The sequence below is a fragment of the Anas acuta genome, chromosome 8 (assembly GCF_963932015.1).
Source record: "Anas acuta chromosome 8, bAnaAcu1.1, whole genome shotgun sequence".
NCBI lineage: Eukaryota > Metazoa > Chordata > Aves > Anseriformes > Anatidae > Anas > Anas acuta.
Window position 1 is genome coordinate 26,259,115 of NC_088986.1, and position 20,185 is coordinate 26,279,299.

Below are 20,185 nucleotides of genomic sequence, written 5' to 3' on the forward strand. Positions count from 1 at the left end.
TCTGGATACTGAAAATTTCAGCTGATTCTTGTTGGACAGTCATCATCATTTAAGTACTGCTAGTAAGTTCCTTAAGGCCAGCTAGCAAAATTCAGGCGGAGGTCATGTCCTGGTTCCCAAGCAAGCAGCACAAATCCGGAGAGGCACTTGCTTCATTTCCACAATGAAAGTGGGACAGGAAAGAGGCAGACATTAATGATCACGGCAGGAAACGCTCACCCCAGCCCATACGAGAGCAACCCTGAAGGGCAGCCCGCGGCCAGCACAGCACGCTGCAGAGGCTCCTGCTCAAAGCCTGGAGGCTGTGCATGCTACCCTGCCCTGCCACTGGGATCCTTGGCATCCCTCCTGTTCTCGTGTCCTGAGGAAAATGTTTGCCTCCTTCAACTACATCCCTCATATTCCAGCACACAGTTACTTGCAGGAACCAACACTGGTCTATTTAAAGCACTTCTAGGAAAAGGTGCAGTTAGACCCAATTTACATAGCCTCCCGGGCCGCTGTTGGATTGGGGACCAGTGCATGTTCCTGTTTTACAAAGGAAAACACTCATTTCCCCTCCAGTTAAAGGCTGGGATTTACAATGAACCAAATTCTGCCCAATTCCCCATCTCCCTTGCTCAAACATCCATAAAGCGGCAGGTTTGTCTTTATTCAAAGTGAATTAGCAGAGTACTTGTGCTCAGTGTTGCTGCTCTTTAGCCTTATGAGAAACTGTATTAGAGTACTCTGCTGATGGTATAGATGATCAAACATCAGCAAGAACAAATTCTCCCAGCAAGAGCACTTTGATCACTTCACCCTTTCTGCATTATAGCAACAGTCTAATTTGCAAGCTTTGGAATAACTCCTGTATTCTTCAGACATGTCAAAAGATGCCATCAGAATTAGTTTTATGAAGGGAATCAAGTAGTAAGGAGTTAATATATTGGCATTTATCTCTGAGTGCCATTCCCAGCGCTTGAACTTCCTGTATAGGAAGAAGGTAATCAAACAGAGGCAGAATGAGCAAACCCTGCCTGCCTACTGATCTAAGTGCCCCTGTTGTCCAATATCAAAGAAAATTAGCATGTTGGATTTCAGAAAGCATAGTCAGGTTAAAGGGCACCATTCTTATCTGGTATTCCACCCAAAGGACAATGATTTCATTTCATAAAGATCATTAGTCAGTGAAATATATATTTTAGAGAGTTTCTAGTAGGGAAGATTATTTTGGCAGTCACTGGAGTGTACCAGATGGTTCATTAACATAGGCTAGACAAGTCAAAGGCTTTCAGAATCATTTAGAAAATGTCAAACAGAAACAAGAACCCTGTCACTTTTTATTAGAATTAACTACATCATACCCTGGACACAGATTTCACCTTGGGTCAGAAAAATTAATACAGAATTATATGAATTGTGTAACATACTAGGTTAAAGATAGGGCTTCCTCTTGGGACTCATTTGCTAGCAATATATTATGGTCTTCTACTTTAGGAATCCTCAACCTTTCTTTTTGTAAGATATGAAAAGAGCTGACCTTGCTCAGACTCCATTGGTGTCTAATTGATTTGAGGTATATGCAGAATTTCAACAAGACATTCCGCTAAAGCTCTTTTGTGATCATTTTCCCAGGAAAGTTGGCAAAAGGGTTCACTGAATATTCAGCAGCTTCAGCTTCTAAAGTATGCTTTTGTCAGGAGGAAAAAAAAAATACATCCATTTAGTGAAACACTGCCTTAGTAAACAAGAATTAAAATGCAACTCAATTGTTTTTTGTTTTTGTTTTTTCTACTTATCATTCAGATGTCAAAAACCTAGAGAACTTCCAGCTTGTGGAAGGTGTTCAGGAACAAGTGAATGCTGCTCTGCTGGACTACACAATGTGTAATTACCCACAGCAAACTGACAAATTTGGGCAGCTTCTCCTGCGACTACCAGAAATCCGGGCCATCAGTATGCAGGCTGAAGAATACCTCTACTACAAACACCTGAACGGGGATGTTCCTTGTAATAACCTTCTCATTGAGATGCTGCATGCAAAAAGAGCATAAATTATACCCATTAGAGCTTCTGCTTTCAAGGAAAAAGATATACTCTGAACTGCTCCGAGCAACACTAATTAAAACGTGGTTTTAAGACTTTGAAAAATGGTATAATAATCAAATACTAATAGTAAATAAGTGATGTATCAGGGTATTTGTATTGCAAACTGTGAATCATATGCTACACATCCCCAAAGGAATCTCTACGGGACTTTAGACTGGAGTGAAGCGAACTTAACAAGTGGATACTGTCACCAATGTCAACATGAAAAAGGACAGAATGATTCTTGTATATTTAACTCTGCTGATTGCCAATATGAAGAAATTTAGGAAAAAAAAAAAAAAAAACTGATCTGTATTATCAAGCTAAGGTAGTGGGGAATTTGAGTGCACTAAATTCCTTCATCGTATAGCAGGACTTCTAAAACAGTTATAATAGATGCAAAGCTGCATCCATAGCATCTTCTACCATCCTTCCAAGGACCCAACACTTACTTCTTCTGTGATAAACGATGTGGCATCCATTCAACAACCTGTAAGAGAGAGCTGGCACAGGCCACATGCAATGTAGTATGGCCACCACATGCTAAGAGGCCAGTTTTGACTGTCTCTCAGGCGTGCAAATAGCTAATATGAAGAGTGTTATCACGTGAGCTTGGCATTCTTACTATGTTCTGAAGTTTGTTTTGTCACGTGTTCATGTTGTTAAATCAGGCAGTATCCCTCTTCTACTACTGTCATTGGCTAGCAACTAAATATCAAAGATAAACATGCCAAAAAAACTAGCCAAATCAGCTATACACTTTACTAGTGCAGTGGCTAAAATATGGATCTGCTATATATTCGTGGCCATTTTCAAATAAAGGAAACAAAGATATTTTAAGCACCACCAATTACAGCTTTTTTGACAAAAAGTCCTTTCTAAGACAATGAATATTGATGTTAAAAAAAAAAAAAAAGAAAGACAAAAAGTAAAATGCATTTAGCAATGCAAGAATAGACAAGTAAATTGTCTGAGCTGATGATACCACAGAGCTCATTAAAAATGGTCTTTAAAAATGGCCAGTAATTAAGATAGCAACTCAAATGTCCAGTATCTAATGAAACTTTTTTTTTTTTGAAGTTAGGTAATACACATCTTTTACGCAAAGAAAGAAGAGTGATACTGCTATGTCTATGTAGGCCAAAGTCTGCTGCAGAACAAATATTAGAGAAGAACAAACAATTCTCTCTCTGTCCAAATGAAGATATCAGTATTAACATGTAGTGCCACAGTTATGAGTCTTGCCTTATTTCATTATCCTTAAAGGTAACTGTGCAGGTGTGGATCAACATACATTTAAAATAAAGTATTAATCTCTAACATTAACAAAAACATAGTGTTTACATTCTTTAGGTCCTGTGGGAAAAAACTGTGACAAAATTGCAAAGCAGTGATTTCCTTAATATTGCTTTCAAATTGGTAATTATTTTACCAGTACTTAATTACTGTATGTCGTGAGACACTAAAATCAATAGGGGGGGATTTCCGTTTGACTTTAATTTTTGAGATTATCGGCTGTACAATCACTTGTAGAAACTGTATAAAATCCTAATCCTTTGATTTTTTTTTTCATGAAGATTGCTGGCTTTTGAATAGTTTATTTATATTGTATATGATAGTTTCCACTGTAGACAATTATGATGCTAATTTATTGTTCTTTGGTTTCATCTTTATATAAGATATAGCCAGAATGAAGAAGCCAAATATATGTGTTTACTGTAGCATGTCTTCAAGTTAGTGGAACATAGTTCAGGGACACACAAGGGTCTTCACAAATTAAAATCATTTACTTGATTAAATGTCTGTAAATCTTCATAATCCTAACTGTAGTTTATTTAAATCTATTGTAAATTATGTGAGTTGTAGCTTTTTCTGTTTCATGTGAACTTGAAAAGGTGCATTCTCTTAATTTTTTCCAAACATTCATACATTGTATACCAAAGACTTTAGTTATTACATCTGCATTAGTACAAAACATGTTATTTTAATCGCCTGTATTAATCAGCTATAATATTCTGTCCACGCATAGGGTACAAACACAGCAAAGCCTAATGTCTGCAACCCCTAGATGCCTGCCCTGTTCCACAGAACACATGCACTGTCATACTGACCAAAAGCAAACCAAATACACCTCCCATAATCATCCTACACAGCAGGCATGGCAGCACTATTTAAATAACAGCATTCTCCCTCAGACAAAATAAATTAACCGAAATTAAGATGCAGGTGGCAATTGACAGTGGCTGGGACATACTTATACCCACATGTATAGTGGGTATAATGATGAGTGCAGTCATTCCTTCCCTTTTTAAAACAAAACCAAAACATATTTCAAGTGTTCACATTCTGTATTTTCTTTTTTTTTTTTCTTATGGAAATGCTACAGTGAATCTCACTGCATATTAAAGAAAAAAGCTCAAAAAACATTGCTAACCATATTCACAGCACCATTATCTACATATAGGATGAAATAATTAAAACAGGGATGTAAGAGAAAAGTAGAATTTTTCATACAGTTTAATAGAAACAATTGCTAATGAACTAACATGTGTTTGCCCATATCTGTGGTTCCAAGAATCCCACTAGATTGCCCAAAGTTTGCGAACAAAAAAAAAGAAAAGAAAAAAGAAAAACACCCTCATGTTAATTGTTAACTACTTTGTAACCAGACATTTACTTCTGACTGCCTTATCGATTACAGGACATATCAGTAAAAGCAGACTAAAATTCAAAGGTTTTGGCTTTGGCTGGTTTATTATAGTTGTTCTGTGTTTGTAAACAGACAATCTGTAAAGTCTGACTGTTTGTATTACAGATGTTCTGCAGCTGCCTTGGATTTAAATCCATGCAACTTTTAGAATGTGCAGTGATTTACTTGTTGAAGTTGAAGTTCTCTTACTGTATCGGTGAAATACATATTGTCACGTCAGTTCTTGCCAGGAGTTTCTCATCACCAATGGATTTTTTTTCTCCAGTATTCCAATAAATATTGATATGCCCATGCTGACTACTTTTAGGTTGTCTTTATGCTAACAACATTCCACTGAAACAAAGCACTGGTCAAAAATCCGTTTCTCAGAAGAACAGAGTAAAATACAAGAAATATAAGAGACGTGAGAGCTCCTAAGAAATCTGATGCAGAGAGGATGATACAAATGTGGAGAGCTGCACCTTTAAAAGCTCAGTGGTGGTGAAATTGCATAGTCTGAAGTAAAATAAACCCTGCTAAACAGATCAGAAAATCTGAGTGTCTAGTCAAAAAGGAATTTATCAGTTGAAAAAAAAATAATAATAATGCATTTCATCTCATTCTGCACACTTAACTTTCACTTTAAACATTGCTCGTAAAGGGTTAAGCGGCCAAAGAATTGGAGGGGGAAAATGACAGAACAAAAGAAAATCAGGTAACAGGATCCTGCAGAGCTCAGGATAACCTCTTAGCAATGTAAATACACCACAGGGCCAGGGGCTACTCCAGAGCTTCCAACACAACTGCCAGAGGAGGCTGCCAAGGAGGCAGATGTTACAGCTACTAGAGAAAAATAGTCTCCTGAAGTTGCCCTCTGGCTCCTCTGATTGCCATTTCGAGAGCAGGAGGTGAAGTGGTCCAAGAGCTTGTCAGCAGCACCCTACTGTTCTGAGATCAAGTCCACCACTTCCCCTAAACTGTCTGGTAGCTGAAAAGGGGCTGCTCTGCATGGTGCCAAATGTTACTGGTTCAAGGGGAAGAAACAAGTCTATAATTAGTTATTTACAAATACTGTGCTTGAATGAAACAGAGCTGTGTTGGTATTGCAATAAAAACAGCATAAAACAGATAATTTTAACGTTTAGGAATCTTAACTGAAAATCATGATATCACATAATATCCAGGGGAAATTTCAGGGTTAAAATTTTCCCTAAGGATAACTACAATACATGTAATTTGGGGTGATAAATTTACTATATACATTACAGACTTAAATTATGAGGGGATTTATTTTTAACTGCATTTGACACTGGTTCTGGAACAATCTCCTCTATGTTTTTATTGGAAACATGGAAAGAGTGAGTTCAATGTAACACAGGTCATCAGTACAATACTTAGCGATCCTGACAATTTCCTGGAATACTGAATAACACTTCTTATTAACCCCTAATACAAAACCCGTAGTCTAGATACATAATGAAGTTTCTAATGACATTGCTGCCTCCTCTGGTACAGTTGCTGTTACTTTCCAGGGAAGCTGTGTGGAGGTGGATCTGCTGTACCCTGGAGCTAGAAGTGGCAGACAGAGCATTAAACTAACAGCAAGCCAAGAAAGGTAGAGATACATTTTTAGGGGCAGCAGATCTCACAGCTATATAACCCTGTGATGCTGGCATGAGCCCAAATATTTCTGTGCAGGTCCAGCAGTCTCAGTTGCATATAAGCCTTTTGAGGAAAGATTCATCTTCTAAGGGCAGTTTGCCAACAATATGAAAAAACTTTCTAAATGATAAAGGCAGAAGAGGGCCTGACCCTCAGCTGGAGCAGACAGACATTCCTACCCTGATGTCAGCAGACCTAAGCTGAAGAGGGCATTGCTGGAAGCTACTTCATGTATTCGTTATAGCCTGGTCCAGCCCACGTCAATGGGACAAGACAAGGCTTCCCTCCATTAAACATTTTCCAAACCTCTTATTTTTTCTCCTTTGCAGGGCAAAACCCTCTCAAATTATTGGAGTCTGGCATGCAAGCTTGGACTTGCACCAGTAGGTGAGTTTTTGCCATTGCTCCAAGAAGGTCGTCACCCCTATTTCCTGAAACCACTGTAACTTCCTTTAGTGCTAGATTAACTACCAGGCTTATGGCAGCTCCTGCTATCTATGTTCGGTGCACACCCAGGAGGATAATTCAGATTCAAAGTAAAGCAAAATGTTGGTGGAATGCAGACTCCTGATGGTGGCTGCGTTAGTTAACGATGGCTCAAGCTGTAGCACCCTGCTCAGGTCACTGGAATCCTACATCAGTACAGACTTCAGGTTTGAAAACACAGGCTGAAACAAAGAGCAGAGGCACAATTTCTTCCTCTCACATCTTGCTTTTGCTGTGCTTCAGGATCAGTAAATTCATTGTAAAATGGGGAAATATTTCTCAGTTTGAGGTGCAGGATGCAGGGATGCTTCCCCCACCACCAGCTGTTTACCACGTGCAGCTGCAGCTACATGAAGCTGGGAGCGTGCCCCGTTGTAGCACCAAGTGCCCTCAACCAAAACCTTCACCGAGCAGGAGCCCCCTTGCTCAGCGTTTCTGTCAGTCACTGCTGCTGCTGAATGTTTGCTGGAGACTGGCACTGCAGCCTGTCACTTGCAATTATATAGTAAAACAGGGACTCTGCAGCAGAGGGAATAAAGTGTGTTTGCAGTACGAACCCTGAACAAGTCACTGTATGTACAACAGAAACTGCTGAAGGCCATTCAGTAGCTGCTGGCACGCCTACAGACATGCACATGTGCCACCTACGGGAATTCCTCAAGCACACTCAAAAATCCAGTTCTATGATTCCTACACGGGACATTTTGTGAGGCACTGCTCCCCAGGGGGACAGCAGGCTTCAGCCATCCATGCAGCTCGAGTCCAGCTTCGCAGCTCTGTCTTTCCACTCGTGTACACAGAAGCACAGTGGCACAGAATCATACAAGAGAGAGGTCGGCCTTTCCGAGCAGTATGATGGCATGGATTCATATCCTGCCCTACATCATCACAGCTGCGATGCTCTTCCCAATCTGATCTAGACCTACATGGATCAAAGAAGGGACGTTCACCAAAGCGCACTGCTTCCTACAGCACAGAGGCACGTTCCAGCTTTATGTTACAAGGTTTAGAGGATTGTGTTTGAATTCAGCAGTAAGAAATACCGAGTACTGCGGATGCCTATTATGATCAGTCCTTAAGTATAAAAGAGACTGGGGGGGAAGCGTACCTCCAAAAGAAAATGTAGTAAAAAGGAAGCACAAATGTGGAACAGACATGATATTTATGTTTCATAAATATTTAATCTTGATTCACTTTTAATCTAAAGGGAAAAAAAATAAATAAAATATTCTGGATTTTTATAATTGCTTTGAAGTATTAACAGGGTCTGAATAAATTATCATTTATGTATTTTATATGTATTTTACAGACCTACCACGGTAAGTGATATTGTTTCTAATTTTCATTTAATAAATGTGGTTTTATTTTACAATTTATATAAATTTCAGATTTAAAAAGGCATGGAATAATTAATTAAATGTATAATTAATTCATTCAACTCCTGCTGTGAAAACTGGAGCTTATTATTGGAGTACATTTTTATTTAAAAACTGGTTTTTTTACTTCACAAATTCAGTTAAAATATTCCACAGCAAAGTCATACTCCTATAGAAGACCTGCCCGTGAGTTCCACAGCACTTGGATTTGCAGCTGCAAACCTCCACCAGGCCTTGCATGTCTTTGGAAACAGAACTTCAGCCACTGAAACTGAGACAGGCACTGACCCCGACAAGGTAGAGATGGACGGGTTTCAGGATTTTTGTTTCGCTGTGCTAGTCTTCCTCCTCTGCTCATTTACCTTACTCAAAACCCAACTTACCCTCCCAGTCATGACACCCTTATTCTTCACATAAGCTCTTAGTACCTTTCCACTTTTTCTTTACTGCTCAGATTCACTCATTTAATTTTCCTTCTCTTTGTACCACAAACAGAACTCACAAGCCAACTTTACCCAATGCATTCGTATTTTCAGAAGTCACCTATATTTTTTCAGGGGGTGGGAGGGAGGAGTAAAAAGGGGAGTGTCAAGGACTCAGCAGTAAGTGTCTGCATATTTAGAAGCAGCACAGTGACCAAAAATGTCAAAACAGGAAAACAACTGCTGAACCTGGTCACACCAGGCTAAAGAAAGCCCAGCCAAAAGCAAGACAAGGTCACCAGTCAGCCTGCTATGTCTTGGCTTACAATGACCAGCTTTACGGACTTAAAAAATCAACAGTTCTTACCAAACATTGTTTTCAGAAAGAAAATAGGAAACATACAAGAATTTTAGTTCAAGAACGGCACTAAAATATTAGCAGTGGAATCAAAACACTATCGGAGCTAGAATTAAATTATTTTGAGACAGTCTTTTTTTTTTTTCTCTTCTCCAACAACACATGTAGCAATATTCAACATAACCAAGAAACTGCCTTTGCCAAGAAGAGTAAAGGGAACAACGTTCTTCCTTTTTTTCTTTGTTTATCTATCCAACTTTGGCATAACCTTACCCCTTGAGCATCCTGCAGGGAAAAAATAAAACTAAACAAAAAAGCGCTGTACTTTCCAGGGTGACAGACCTAAGACAGCTTTTCTCGTCAGAAAAGCTGGCTGGTTCCTCACCTGGTGTGCCAGAGCCCTGAGGAAATCTGGCTGAGCAGCATCAACAGCGTCTTGGCAATGTTTTGTTCAAGAAGGAGAAACAACTGCAAGCAGGCAACAGAGGCGCTGGCCGAGATGCTGTGGGCGAAGGCGGCACAGCCTGACCGCTGCCCAAGTGGTGATGCAGCACGCTGGTGTCATGGGTGCCAGCCTGGGAACAGAAGCAGAAGGAAGATTTTGTGAGACCACCAGCTGCTCTAGAACTATATTCCCCCATTTGTATATACTTGGAAGTAATTAATAACACAGAATCATTGTTCATTTATTGAGCTTGGGAGTTGTGAAGAAAATGGGAGTATTTTACCAACATATTTTTCTAATATTTAGATTGTAATTGATTTGTTAAAGGATCACCCTAGTGATGTCATAGCTTCACCCTGACTTACCTCTCACCTAACTTGTCATATTTACATTTTGGCACTGTTTGGAAGTTGATTTCATGTGAACAACAACACAAAGAAATAATATACACAAAACATGTAAAAAGTTCCAGAAGGGAAGTGATCACTTTAGGGTGACAAAATTGAGGCCAAGGACACTAGAAAAACTCTGCTTTCTTCCTGGTAGTTACTTTGTAGTTGCTCTGCTTTGTTCTAATGTCTTGTCATGAAAGCCATAAGTAATACAATACAAACTAAGGTAGCCAAGAAGAAAACAATAATTTGTAGTTTAAAGAATTATTTTAGAACATAAATGTATGTACGCACTTATTCCAGAACAGAGATGAGAGAGCAAAATTTATCAACCCGACTCTTTATCTTTTTCAAGAAATAAAAAACGTGTATTACAAAAAATGTACTATTTCTATAGGTCTGCTGGTCCTGAGGTATGTGAGGCTTGGGTTTGTAGCAGAGCTGATAAAAATGATGCCACCCAGAGATTCAGAGCAGCCAGCCCTGGGCTCCCTCACTCTCTTCAGACACAGACTCCTCCTGCAATCCTGGCAAATTCCCAGGATGCGCTGCCTTGATTTTCCCATCTGTAACACACAGCCTAGGCTGACCCACATCCTACGCAGTTCCGAAAATGTGATTATTTGTCACAATAACATTTTAAACTGGTAACAAACACAAGAACTAGTTGATAAATACTGTCAGGATGTGAAATGTTACTGGAGGTCACTGGCCACCTCAAGAGCACTGCATTTCAATCAAATATAAGCAGGGGCTGCAACACGTTCCTTCTGACAGTATGAGCCTCTCCAACAACTCTTCCAGTCTCTCTCCGCTCTGACTTCCCCAAATGCACGATGTGCACGATGTGCATTTGTCGGCATGCTAAGTTAAGTGTTCCTCCTTTAGGTCATTATTTCCACTCTTTAATTGTTCTTTCAGCCTTCTGTAGTATTATTGTTATCCAGATTGTGTTGGTGCTGCTTTCCAAACACAGATGAGTAACAGTTCCTGCCCTTCAGAGCGTATATTCTCGAAATAAACCTTTCAAATTCTCCACCCAAGACAAAATGCACCAATTGCAGCCAGAACAGTCTTCAAAGATTATTTTTTTTTTATATTCTGTGAATTCCTATTTCCAAATACGTGTCTTTTATTAACACAAAGCTAAGTGGAGCCTTTTCCAAGAATCTGAGCTTGTATTGAAAAACTGACCGTAAGGATCTGAACTTCCCCAGAAACAGTCTGCAGTTTTAGATCTTGGTCACACCTCATTCCCGTAGGCACTGAGTAACGCAGAAACCACCAAACAACTTCTGTGTCCCAGTCTGGCTGGTCCGTGAGCAGAATTTACGTGGCACGTGTGCAATGGATACAACCGAGACACTGCTGCCGGAAGCCTTCCTCCCCTAACTACGAGGTGGTTACACACCCAGTGCACAGGCAAGTGAGAACGGAAAAATTAGAAGATGAGGCTTAATGAGAAGCTATGCAAAGCCACAATACAAATGCAATCAAAGTAATTTTTGCCAATTAGCACAGTAAGAGAAGCCAAAAATGGCTAAGGTTGGTTTATTCTATTTATTGGTCACTTTATTCTATGAGCTTATTTCCATAGCTATTCACATAACATAGTTAATCTGGTTTCCAGTCACTCTAACACACCACAGAATGCAAACTCCATGAAATCATCAGTCCAAGTGTATTTTTCTGCAAGAGCTAGGAGTGAGAAAGACTGCATGGAGTCATTGAAAAAGGAAAGAAAAAAGCCCAGGTAGAACTGCGTTTAAGAAAACATTCATTCTTCTCCAAACCTAAAACTCCACACCTACTTTTAGAAATGGGTCTCATTCTGCATTTGCCTGTTGAACTTGTGAGCACAGAGATGTGTTCAGGGAGATACTGGCTCTGAAATACTCGGTTACTCGTTGTAGTGTGTCTGCTCTACTTTTGTTACAAACTTCATTAATCATTATAAATAGATAACAGCTGAGTAATATAATGTGAAAAGTAAAAAGAAAAAAAGGTTTACTTTTCACTTCGCTTATTTAGATGTCCTTATTGCTGTAAAAAAAAAAAAAAAAAAAAAAAAAAAGAAGCCTGTAAGTCAGATTTTTCCCCCAGAAATCAGTGGGTTACCCTACCATGGTAGTTTCTAAACTAAGACTGTTTGAGAGGTATGTATGACACACAGACCATGGGGAGAGAGCAGACAGACAAGAGCCCAGCAAGGAAAATGCTCAGCAAAACAAGGCAAACCACAGGATATGCAGAGGGAACAACAGGGGTCCCAGAGAAAGGTGTTTTCACCGGTGAATCAAAGTTCTGACTGAAAGACACAAAATTCTTATTTCATTCACACTGTAAAAAGCTCTCGAGCACAATGATCTTTGATTATTAAAGATAGGAGAATAGTGGCAACAGAACTAATTTGTTTTGCTACTGCTTAATTTCTTCTATGCTACGCTAAAAAAGAAAAAAAAAAAAAGCCTACTTGAGTCAGGGGAGAACATTTTCACAGCACATGATGCGCAGGAAGTTTTACTGCTGAGCTCTGGGAGGCACTTAGCCCACCATGCGGATACTCAGTCTATTGGGTCGCTGAACTGTAATAAAAGACATCATTAAGGGAAACATTTGATGGAGGTACTTGGCTCATTGGGTCAGTGGTTATAGTTATAAGGATCTCCTTGTGAAGCTAATAGAGAAAAAAATGAGCCCTTCTGATTTCCAAGACCAGCCTCTCTTTTTAAAGAGGGACACAGGGCAGGTTCCAGTAATGCACATAACTTCAGACATTTTCAAGGAGACTACATGCTGCCGCTGTCAGAGTTACAAAAAGGTAAAAGCAAGCAGGCCCAGAGGCCACCAGCCTCCTCCCGCTTCGCCACCTCCCCTGCCCTGAGGCATCCCCTCGGGGACACCACCGGGCTGTCCCTTCCAGCTGGTTGGCACAGCCCCGGAGCTGCTGCCCGGAGCCACGGGTAGGAAGGAAGTCACCACACAAACATCTCAGCTGGCTCTTTGGGAACAGCAAGCCTGTGAAACCAGGGTGAAAGGCCACTTACTGTCTTACAGTATGAAAGCAGATTTGTTCACAATGTGGTAAGTAAAGCCAGCTGTAGGAAAAGAGACAGAGCCCTGGAACATAACTTCCAACTTTCCTTGGAGAAAGGAGACTGATAAATAAAAAGAGACTCAAAACTCTGCTCCAGACCTCCTAGCTCAGTTCAGCTACAGGTAAGGAAGAGTCCTTTTCCTTCTCTGACTCTGCTGAAGGTTGCCTGAGGAACTGAGCTGTGGGTGACGCACAAACTACATGATCCCCACGGAGGGGATCGCGTGTGCTTTGCTTTCATGGCTTCCTCGGAGAGGAAGATGAGTTTCAGAGGCGACACCTGACAATTCAAACGTACCAGCATGGAGTGCACTGACCTGTGACTGGTGGTGTGCAATTTAGCTGAGCATATACCAGCAAAGCATGGCTCTTACAGCTCCAAACTATTTATTTAAAAACCAGTGGATTTCAAACATTCAGCACAGTGAGCTCACACTCCGGCTCTGGTTGATGCAGCACATAGATCATTAAGAGTGAAAAAGAAACATGCAATTGCAAGCCATTTCTTCAAATTTTTCTATCACCTTTCCTTAGCAGCAAGTGTTTTTGTGTTCAGGACACAGAGATTGAGACGTGGCATACATGTCTGCAACAGGGAGATACTGCCTTCTAATAATATCTCTGATAATATCTGTATGATAGCTTAAAAAAAATGCATCAAATGTTGTCCATTGTGCAGGAAGCTGGATTTTTAATACCAGCATGACAAAGTTGTGACCTGGCTAAATATCTAGCTACTAGCACAACACACATTTGAAAAAGTTTGTTGCTTAATAAAAGATTATCAAATAAGAGAGAGCACTGCTCTCATCTCTTTCTTCTTCTACCTGAATGAAATGGTTCAGTAGCTACCTGGCCTCTTGTTTTTTCAGGATCTGCTGCTTTCATTCTTATGCCACCTACTTAATTTTAATCAGAAGGAAAAAGAAAAGAAAAAAAAAAAACACAACCACCAGATAATAACAATAAAACAACAGAACACAAAATACAGTTTTCTAAGAATCCATTTACCCATCTGCTCCAAGTCTGGTGTCATGTCATTAAACCATCATTAAAATAATTATCTCTAATAGCAGCCTATAAATGATTCCCTAATCAAAGACTACAGCTACTTCTATGAAACACACTGCTATATTGGAGGAACACAAGCGCTGCTTCCTAAACAATTCACTATTTATTACATGTAAATTCTTATCTCCTCCTGCCATATCACAAATGGCTTTCACAGCCCTTTTTTCCACAGCCATCCCAGAAAAAAGCAGGATCAGTCGGTGGAAGCAAACCTTTCCTCAGCCTAGGGCAGGCACCGAGGTGGCGAGTTCCCACGTCATGCAGGCTGTGGGCTGGGTCCCAGGGGCGTCACTCGATACCAGTCAACATCAAGCTCTGAAACAGAAGTGACACACACACAGCAGCAGACCCTCCCAAACATGTGTGCAGCGATCAGAGACCAGCAAGGCAACATCTGCTAGGTCTAGGAACTGCTTCTTGTCACAAAACATGCCAAACTGTCAAATTGCCTGTGACCTATCACAGCTACCACTTGCCATACTACTTGAGTTGCCATCAAAGCCAAGACAGAAGCCACAGTGACTGAAGAAACCATTAGAAAAAAAGGGTTTGGGTGTCATTCTTGATTTTTTTTCTCCCTCGCTTTACGCTTCTGTGTCAGTAACAGTGTGCCAAACCTAGCAGTAAAAACCTTTCCTGGGACCTCCACCAAATGAAATGCTCCCCCAGTATTACACAACTGGAACACCTATTGCTTCCCAAACTAAATACAAACAGCCCTGCTTTTCTGCTACTAAGAAACCTAAATATAAATTCTGTCTAAGTGAGGGCGTCACGAGGCCCGTGTACCAGCCAGAGCATCATCCCAGTCCTGAGACTGGAGAGCACCACTGGCTCCCCAATTTCAAAACATTCAAAATAGCGAGGGAAGGAAAACAAATAAAGTCTACCTTAAATACACCTTTCTTCATTTTTTTTCCTGAGATTGTACCTATCTTCCTATTATTTTCTTCAAGCTCTCTGGTAAGGCTTTTAATAAACAAGAGTAACATTTTACAAAAAGCCAAGGATATACCAGCATTATTAAAAGACAGCAACATGATTTCCAGCCCCAGCTTTCACACTGCAAAACACTTTTCTGTTGGCCTGAAAAAAATGTAAATCTGCATGCACAGGTCTCCTTTTAACATCCCTGCTTGGTAACACCAACTGTAATACTTTTTATAGTGAGATGCTCTTGGAATACCACCTGACTTCATCACTTCTGGTAGTTGTAAGCAAAAGAGGTAACATCACTGTAAGTTAACCACAGCAATGACTATCATAGAGATTGTTAGCAAAATACCCAAAAAGAAAAAAGTAAACCACTAAGCACTGTGACTGCAATAGAATGCAGTAACTAGCAAGTCCAAATGCCAGTGCCTTCCCCGATTTATATCTGGGGTTCCTGCGGCTGCAGTCTCAGCTTACTGCCTGTGCACAGTCAATTGAAAATGATCTGCAAAGTGCAATCTGCCACACGACTGGGTCACCTTTCTGCAGCAACTGTGCTGTCAGTGAGGAACTCCTCAAAATGCAGCACTTGGTACAGCCTTTGCTCATGGTACTGGAGGATTTACTTGTCTGGTTGTGCTTTTTGAATGGCAGGAAGGAAGATGGTGCGCCATTGAAGGGAGGAGGTTTTAGCACCGTCCATCTCCTCCCCACTTACCTTAGCAATGTCAATGCCATCTAGTGGTCAGGATAGCGGGATGTAAAAAAATGGGTCCAGTTGCACACAGTCTTTGCAAATTTCTCTTGGTGTGCAACCTGAGAAATGCAACTTTTTATACTGGATACTTAATAACTCTCATCATAGAGAACAGAAGAGCAACTTATACCTGAGACATCGTTTTTCAGTACCAAGAAATGTTCTTGAAAGCCCCTCTTAATAGATTCAGCTAAGAACAGTATTTTAAGGCTGTCTCTGTAACATTCTGTTTCTAAATGTGGTAAATAATAATAATAATAGAATCAATACTTGGGAAAATCTTGCACCCAGACCTATGAGTGGCAAAGATTAGATTAATTAAGTTAAAAAATTAGATTAACAAAAATAAACACCATTAATTAATTAAACACAATATTTAATTAAAGATTTAAATTTGTCATTGCAAGACCAAAGCATTTGTGAGACGGATTTTCAATAAAACACAAGCAATGAGTACTGCCCATTCAAGGGCATACATCCAAGTCAATAACATTCATAACATCCACTGAATTGCACTGCATTTGCAGGAGGCAACAAATAGAAAGATCAGAAGGATAAATGCACACTTCACACCTAAAGAAGCCTTTTAGTTAGAAAGGAACAAGCGAGATCACTATTCATCACCATCATTGGTATTTAATGTGTTGTAGAATTAAGATGTTGAAGAAATGGCTGACACATGCAACAACAACAAAATAATATTAATTATAATCCAAGGTAAAAGAGCTTTTATATCTGCATAAATCTTGTCCAGCCTCATTTTTCCAGAAAATATGAGAAAATACAAGGTGTAAGGCAAGTTGCAAAAAGTACCATGCGAAGAATCATGCCAGCATATTTCAGGAAAGTGCTGAGCTTATGTATTAGAGAATGTATCACATTACTCCTTGAAAGGGGATGAAAACTTGCTATTTGTTCTATTAAAGGCAGTTTCTCCTCCCCTCACCAAATTTTCTGTGCATCTGTCAAACAGAGATTTTGCAAGCATATAGCTCCCACCTCAGTTGTGGTGCCACCCAGCCCCAGTTTTCAGATCTTCTTAGCTTGTTCTTGCACATGCCAAGATATTTTTTTCCTTTTCTTTTTCTTTCTTTCTTTTTTTTTTTTTTTTTTTTTTTTTTTTTAAGTTTCACCTTTCACTTTCAGATATAGAAGTACTTGCTGTCTTCTGCTTCATATACACAGATGCTTGTGCACTAACCCAACCAGTTGGTAATGTTTTGAGTAATGCATCATAAGAGCAATGGCACCTTAACGATATATTACCTTAATACATCATCAAAGCTATGGCACTCTTATGATATATTAGTTTAATTCATCATAGCAGTGCCGTGTCTTGAACAATGTATTACTCCAAAACATAGCAATAGCCAGAAAGCTCTCAAGATAAGTTTGGTGTTTTTTCAACTTATTTACATCATATGAGTTTGGGTTGTTTTTTTGTGGTTTTTGTTTGATTGTTGTTTTTGTCTTTTTTTTACTTTTTTTTTTTTTTACTATCTCAGAAATAAGTGTTCAATAGGGACAGAAGACTGTAGTTACCTACTTATGTCAATATTCCCAAGAAGCTGTTTCACAGTCCACCACCTAACACACCCTTACACATGCACACAAAAAGGGGGCTTCAATGAGTAAATTAGCAAAGCCAGTTTCACCTAGTAAAATATTTTTTCCAGTACTTCACCCAAATGTTGTGATTTTCACTGTGACCCTCTGTTAGCTTTACAGCCCCCCACCTCACTCACAAAGTTCACACATATGTAACGCATAGTTTTTCTTGGGAAAAAAAAAATTCCTTCACACAGCTGCAGGAAAAAATAGTCAGATCACATCTTAGATTATTGTGTTGGTGTATGCACAGCTGGCACAGCAAAGGCTGGTGTGTGCCTGCTTTCCGCCCTGAGCCCCATGCATGGTGCTGGGGCAGGAACATCGACCATCCACTCATATGGAAACGTGACACCACAACCAGCTCCATCTTAAAACAGCAAGCAAAGGCTTGGTAAAAGGAGGGCTTCCTTAAAGACAATTTTCCTCAAAAAAGGATTTCTAGATAAGAGATGGAACTTATTTAAAAAAAAAAAATCCTCTGCTTTTAAACACTGCTTGCATTTGCAGTGATGTATCAAATAAAACCACCAAAACAGTGAGATGTGTTCTCATCATATTACTTACATGCATCATGCCACCCATCAGCCTCTCCTCTGCTGGCAATCTACGGAGAACCTTCATGAAATGAAAAAAAATAATATTTTACTTATTTATTTCATGACAGTGACATAAAACACATAGCTCACTAGTATGGTCTATATGTTAAATTACTAATAGAGATTATTTGTAGAAAGACAGAAAAAAATGTCTCAAAAAAACTTTCATCTGCACCACATCTTTCCAAGAAATCATGGGACTTTCGCCAGTGCAGGCAATAACACTGATCACCTCACTGATCAGCTGGCAGTACAGGCAATGTCTGTATGAATAAATCACTCTTTGGCTTCTGTGATAGCAAAGGATTGCATTCCACTGATCACACAGAATACGTAAGGTGTCCCCTGGATGTTTTATTGAATTAGTGCCAAAACATACCAAGAGCAGTTTGACCAATGAGTCTGTATGTCTACAAAGTAAATCAGATTATGTATGCATATATAATATGGGAAGGGATATTTTGCAAAAGTTCAAAGACAAAAAAAAAAAAAAAAAATACACGTTGGAAAATAACAGAAGAGAAAGTAAGAAGTTAAAGCAAAGTACCTGCAGCAAAATAAAGACAAGGAGAAAACAAAATTATCATCTGGAAACAGGGGGTTGGGGAAAAACAGAAAGAAAAGAGGAAAGTCTTCACATAAAAATAAAGAAACTGAGAAAAAAAAGTGCCTTCCTCAAAAATATTCCAGAAAAACTAAATCTAAGCAACATCAACAATGCAAAATTTCAGAGCCAGGATTCTCCTCCACTCCTCCAGCAAGAGCAAAAGCAGGGCCATGAACATGGAGGGGGAGCTCTCAGAGGTACCACCAGCGGTCAATGTTGCATCTGAAGCTCCCTCTGTCAGGTAAGGCCCAAAAGCCCTCAGATATCCTGCAACTTGCTTGCCTCTGTTTGAGGAACAAGCAAATCCCTCTTTCTCCCTCTCCCCAGCCAACCTACAAGGCACAGGGACCGTCACAGGAGGCCGCGGCGCAGTGGCCCAGGAGCACTTGTGTTAAGGCCAAAGCCCAAAGCCGGCCGTGGAAAGGTGTGAGGAGGGCAAGGCGCCTGCTGCTCCATGGATACTGCCCCTCACCCTCACAAGTGACTGGTCAGGCAAATTACACGGCCAAACAGAAACACAAGTTAGAGAACGCTGCCTGGTTGTTCCTTGGGACCACAGGGCCCAACAAAGAGGTGAAGGTTTAAAAGGTCAATCCAAAATTATTTTTATGGCCACAACATAAATCTTTCCTCCTATTACTTATTCATAAATTAGTCATTCATTTCATTTAAAGCACTTCAAACACAATTACGCCAGTGCTTCAGTTGTTGTGGAAAACCACAGTACCTTGTGTGAAGCCCTCAGCCACATTCCCCTTCCTCAGGGCTGGGCTGGCAGGGCCCCTCTTTTTTGGGTCCCAGAGGCAGTAGCATAGACACAAGCACTTTATGTTTAAAGTTACCTCTTTCCTAAGGGCACTGCTCCTCTCCAACAGGAGGCACAAAAAGATTAAATTTTAAAGCATTCGGCTGAAGCTCCCCACCGTGACAGGCGTGAGGGAGCGGCGCCTCCATTAGGAGGCCGCGTCCCCAGTTCCGAGCTCATGCCTTGGATGAGTCTTGCTGAAGACAAAACCACTCGACCTATACGAAGAAATCCATTTACGTATAAATGAATGCTGACTTGTTTTGTTTTGATTTGTTTTCTGGTCTTCTTTTACACTTCTCAAGTAGCAACAGACATTGTCAGAGATCTAGAGTCTGACATACATTTTGGATAAATTCAGATTATATGAAAACTTTTTTTTTAATTATAAGATACTGATTATAAAATATCAGCACCTAATCCTTTGCAAGGCTGTCTTTCAGAAGTCTAATTATTGGCATGAGAGTTTACAGAGAAAATGGAAATAACCATTTCACTTGAAATACTAATTCAAAAAAAGAACATCCCTGAAAAAATATGTAATATACAGAAGCCACAAATTTAATAGATGAACAGAAAGATTCAGTTTAGTTTTTAGACTAAAAGATGACCTACAAGGTAAACCTAAACATTCACCTGAATGCAGAAATAAGTTCTGCGCATCAAGAGTGAAAGCAGAAAACCTCTGAAGAAGGCGTAATTTATGGCTCCTGCAGAACCCTTCAGCCAGTTTTGGGTTCATACCTGACACTTAGAGTGCATCACTCTGGGACATAGTTGTTGCACTAAAGCAGAGCATAAAGCAAAT

General features: G+C 39.9%; 1 protein-coding gene and 1 long non-coding RNA gene across 28 annotated transcripts in view; one reads left to right on the top strand and one right to left on the bottom strand.

The window, feature by feature from the left end:
- The window catches only part of NR5A2 (nuclear receptor subfamily 5 group A member 2), an 87,260-nt gene extending 84,256 nt beyond the window's left edge, over positions 1–3,004 (top strand). Inside the window, exon 8 of the mRNA XM_068690998.1 lies at positions 1,789–3,004. Coding sequence (XP_068547099.1) covers positions 1,789–2,036 — 248 coding nt within the window. The 3' untranslated portion in view covers positions 2,037–3,004. The remainder of the gene's footprint in view (positions 1–1,788) is intronic.
- The window catches only part of LOC137860592 (uncharacterized), an 86,236-nt gene that overhangs the window by 21,127 nt on the left and 44,924 nt on the right, over positions 1–20,185 (bottom strand). For 20 of the 27 annotated variants that reach the window (XR_011099051.1, XR_011099036.1, XR_011099046.1 and 17 more), the window contains 3 exons: positions 19,415–19,595; positions 17,934–17,984; positions 9,449–9,638 (listed from right to left, as the gene is read on the bottom strand). This is a non-coding gene — a long non-coding RNA (uncharacterized lncRNA). Of the gene's footprint in view, positions 1–9,448; positions 9,639–14,280; positions 15,818–17,933; positions 17,985–19,414; positions 19,596–20,185 lie in introns of all 27 variants that reach the window. The other 7 variants (XR_011099055.1, XR_011099053.1, XR_011099052.1 and 4 more) reach the window with 4 other exon arrangements.